General features: G+C 45.0%; 1 protein-coding gene across 2 annotated transcripts; it reads right to left on the bottom strand.

The window, feature by feature from the left end:
* Positions 1-1,726: 1,726 nt before the first annotated feature.
* LOC108046989 (endothelin-converting enzyme-like 1) lies at positions 1,727-3,741 on the bottom strand. Of its 2 annotated transcripts, none has more exons than XM_017127001.2 (2): positions 3,538-3,741; positions 1,727-3,484 (listed from the first exon to the last, which is right to left on the bottom strand). In XM_017127001.2, the coding sequence occupies exons 1-2, from the start codon at positions 3,732-3,734 to the stop codon at positions 1,876-1,878; spliced, it is 1,806 nt and encodes a 601-aa protein (XP_016982490.1). In that variant the 5' UTR covers positions 3,735-3,741; the 3' UTR covers positions 1,727-1,875. The 2 variants fall into 2 exon arrangements, with proteins under 2 accessions (XP_016982490.1, XP_016982491.1); XM_017127002.2 differs by having other exon boundaries at positions 1,727-3,477; positions 3,538-3,555.
* Positions 3,742-4,571: the final 830 nt, after the last annotated feature.

Here is a 4,571-nt window from a genome sequence, read left to right as displayed (position 1 = left end):
GCACCACCATCGCCGGCGGTGGTGCGGTGGTCATCGGTGGGGAGCCCTCCATGCAGCACCAGCATCTGGTCACCACTCAGAATCAGAGCCAGCAGCGCAGGATCAGCACGATGGACATCATCGCCGAGGAGTGGAATGTCTAGAGCTCTAAGTCCTAATGGGTAGTTATGGTTTCCTTGAATAATGTTATCATTAGTATTTTGAGGTGTCGTTTTTAATTATTTTTCCATTTTAGGTGCAGACAAATTTGAAGAGTTTTCCATTATATTCAAATATTTTGTCAGTAAAACCCATTTTGATGCCATCGATTGGCAAGAATCGATATTTTATCAAACATAGTCTAGATCCGTCGGAGTACAGTGGCCACTAGAATGGGTGTATTGACTGATTTGAATGGTTTTCCAACAACTCAGGTTGGACGTTTTTAAAAAACCACTACCTCTTAAAAGTTTTCAGTTACGGTTGATCATACTTTAGTTTGAAATTGTTACAAATTTCCACATAAATGGATTTTAAAAACAGAGCGAGGAAGAAAGGTTTCAGCTGGGATTAAAACAGACAAGAACGCTAATACATATTTCAGAGTCAGTAATTGAGAAAAATAAATAAAATCATAATGGATATTTGAAAAATAATATTAAAAAACATTCAGTCTGAATTTGGGGTGGTTTCTCATCGAGCGATATTCTTTTTCCGTAACTATAGGCAATTTGAAAATTCAAGAACATAGATATCGTAGAATAAATACAACTTGGTCATTTCCGAATTTGTCTGTTCGAGTTCAACCAATAACACACTGGTGTATCCACTTTAACTCCGTGTTTTTGCTGTGCGTTGATGTCATGTTCTCACTAAATGTTAAAGACTAAGCGTAAACATGTTATTTTCTTGGCTAAGAATCTACAGAATCTACATGATAAGTCTAAGAATGTGGGGGATTTCGAAGAAGTGATAGCTGATGAAGCTGGCGGGCGAATGCATAATTCACAATAATAAAATAATAAAATAATAGTAAGAATAAGAGAAATAAATACTTACAGGAAACTCACCAGTTACAACTACCGGAATATAAACAAAACTGAATTCAAGTAATCAATAATAATGATGATTAATGTTAGCTTTTAAGGTATTTACACAAAATTTGAAACAAGGCTTAAGTAAAAACACTTATTTTTGTGCAGCCTTTTGTGCGCCCATTTGTAAAATATTTTTGTAACTTAATCACAGTTTTTAAGTGTAGGTAGCTGTAGGATTGGAAACTCGTTTAAATTCGTAAACCTTTTGAGCCCCAGAGTTTACCGATTTAAATGACAAGGAATACATAACATAACAAATCATTCGTAACGAATTTCAACTCGATGTTATAGATCATAGGCGCATACATTTTTTTTTGTAGTCTAAGAACAGAATAAACAATTGGAATTCAATGTTGATATGTGTACAAGTGTTTTACAATTACAATTGCTGTTTCCAGTTTAAATGTTTTAAGTGTACACTAGCTAGATGACTAAGCAAAGAAGAAACTGTAGTACCACAACCCTAACTGAAACTAAACTATAATCTATAACCATAACTATAGCTGAAAGTTGTCTGTCTGAATGGAATGTGTTAACTATTTATATATATATATTTGGTGACGACAGCTTCGGATTCCGTTTCATCTGATTACGGTTTGTTTTTGTACATATATTTCGACGGTGCATCCAATAATGAATAAATAAACTAATTAAATGTCACTCAATTGCGTTTTGCCTTCGAATGTGTGTTTCCCTGAACTGGGGCACACTTTTAGATTGCTGTTTACTCGTAATTCCGGAAAGCACAGGCATTTTTATTGTGTATTCAAGGATGAGTAAGTTGGCTATTTGATTTGAACTAATACAATCGACACTGCTGCCGTCTGCGATTGCGATTGCCTGACCTCTGGCAGCCGAAGGCCTTTTGAAAAGGCTCGAAATTGGCCACTGCATCGTTGACCCTCTTCCTATCGCTGCCATGGTCATCATTGTCCTCCCGGAGCTCCACATCGGAACAGAAGAACTGGGCAAAGTTGAGGAAGAACCCCCTCTTCTGGCCCGCCGATCCACTCCGATCCCTTTTCCGATCCGATTGGGCGCTGTCGAAGAAGGCGGAGTAGGCCAGTTCCAGGCCATTCGCGTCCGAGAACTTCTCGTCGCGTCTCCCCCCGAACTTCCGGTCCAGGCAGTCCAGCTGCTGCTGGAACCTCCTGTTCCTGCCCAGCTCCCTGCGAGTGGTGTGGCTGACCTTGCCTTGCGAGTTGAAGGTCACCAAGTCGGGGCCGAAGCCGTGGGTCAGTTCGTGGCCCAGGATGAAGCCCAGGGCACTGTAGGTGAGCACCTCCGGCTGGCCGGGTGAGTAGAGGGGCGGTCCCAGGAGGGACAGGGGCACAATCAGCATGTTGCTTTCGGTCAGGTAAAAGGGCGAGGCAAAGCTGCCGAACTCGTGCACTTGCACGGGGAACAGACTGTTCCGGGAGGCCATTTTCCGAGGAGTTAGCCCAGTGATCATGGCGATTATACTGGTTTGGTCCTGCTGCGAATCGGAGTGCCTTAGGCCGGCCAAGAGATTGCCAAAGTAGTCGTCTGGGTCCATGTGCACTCCCTCGTAGTGGCCATCGATGCGTCGCTGCAGGGATCTCTGCGAACAGTTCCTGGGCAGGACACTCAGGCGCAGCACCATCCGCTCCAACTTGGAGAGCAGGAACTGCTGTGTGTGCCTCGAGAAGTTGTTCCTATTCGCACGGAGCTTCTGGCCAAAGCGCTGCTTGAGCTCCTGGAAGATGCCCTGCAGGACGGGCTCCTCCTTGAGTCGCGGATGGTTCTGCTCCATCAGCCAAACGGAGGGATGGCTCAGGATCTGTCTGGCCTGCTCGGCACACTCGGCGCGTTCAATGAGCCACGATGCAGTGGGTCCTTCGGCCAGCTTTAGCCTCAGGTGAATGTAGGTGAGCACAAAGCGGTTGGTCGTGCGGGCCAGCAGGTGGGCCAACCACCAGATGTAGCCGTAAGTGGGCTTGACCTTCGGCCAGGGCAGCATCCAGAAGGCTGGGACATCCCACGATTCCAGGTATTCATCATCCGCTCGAAAGGTCATTATCTGCAGTTCCAGCCTGCTCAACTCCCGCCAAAAAAACTCCTTATATTGATGGTCTTCACCTTCCCACAGGACATCGAACTGCTGCCGGCTCAGGGGATCCCTGTTCGTCTCATTTTGATTCCACTCCAAATCCGTGCGGGTCAGCAACTGCTTCCAGATGCTGTACATACTGTCGCCCTCCATCTCCACCAGAACCTGCAGGCGGAAGGCGGCGGTCAGGCCCACGGTCAGCTCACCATCGTCCACACTGGGCATCCCGATCAGCTTCTCCAGGATCCCCAGCGCCTGGTCCTTGGTCTGGGGTCGTCGGCAGGAGCCGTAGAAGTCCCTGATCAGCTGCACAAAGTGGGGCTCATCTTCCTGTTTGCTGAAACCAATTCAAGCCTCACTCATTTTAAACTTGGTCTTGGGGATAGTTACCCATTTTCCAGTAACTCAGCCAACTCTTTGTGATAGTTGTAGTCCAGCTGGTCCAGCAGACTCCGGTAGGGATCGTCGGCATGCAGGGCCGACCAGTTGCCGCAGACGGTGGCATAGAAATCCTGGCAGGGATTGGACATCACCAGGATGGGAAGCAGGCCCAGGGAAATGGCCACCCACCTCGGGATGAAACGCATGGCGAGAGGCGTTGCACTCAACTAAATAAACTAGAAACTCAATTAATTAAAATCAGCGGCTTATCTCCCCGGATCGAAAGCTCATCGACTGATTGTGAAGCCCGGGAATCCCTCGATGCATTTACGTTTGATTCTTATCAGGTAAGTGAAACTAATACACTAAGGTACGGTTTTAAAACATATAAAGTCCCTGCTAAGAAAATTTGGTGAAGCTAACATTAAAAGGGGCCCAGTCTTTTAGTCTCGACAGCTGATTTCAGAAGGCAGATCAAAAGGATTCTATCGAAGCAGCCCTTTAACTGCAATCTCTAATCCTTTCTCGTTAAAATAAATTACAGACGCCGAGTAAACCAATTTGATTCTACGAAAATTGTATCTGGGCTTCAACTTTTTGAATAATAAACCTTTGAGAGAAAACTATAAATAGATAAATAATATTCAATCTAGTTATGGTTAGTGTAACATTTAAATTTCATAAATTGGTGTACAGCTTAAGCATTTGCCAGTAAATTCAACAGCAATTTGTGGACTTCATAAACCCCAGAGAGTTATGAGAAAACCAGAGTTTTTCCACCCCACTCTTATTGTGATTTGGAAAAGTTGAGCGTTAAAGAACACTTTGCATTTTGCATTTGGAAAACTACAAAGTTTTCGCACGGCACACATGGAAAATGGCAGCCTTTCCGGAGCCACAAAAAGGGGTTAAGTGCGGGAAGGATCGCTGCAAATAGGGTTGCGACACTTTCTCATTTATATTTAATGCACTTTTGGCCAAAAGCGCTGCTCAGGCCGGCTAAGTGCTCAAATATTTGGTGGCAAAACTCGGTGGGGAGAGGG

This window comes from Drosophila rhopaloa, unplaced genomic scaffold (genome assembly GCF_018152115.1).
Source record: "Drosophila rhopaloa isolate 14029-0021.01 unplaced genomic scaffold, ASM1815211v1 contig_3, whole genome shotgun sequence".
NCBI classification, from domain to species: Eukaryota; Metazoa; Arthropoda; class Insecta; order Diptera; family Drosophilidae; genus Drosophila; species Drosophila rhopaloa.
Note: the sequence above shows the minus strand (reverse complement) of the source record. Positions and strands in the feature narration are given on the sequence as shown.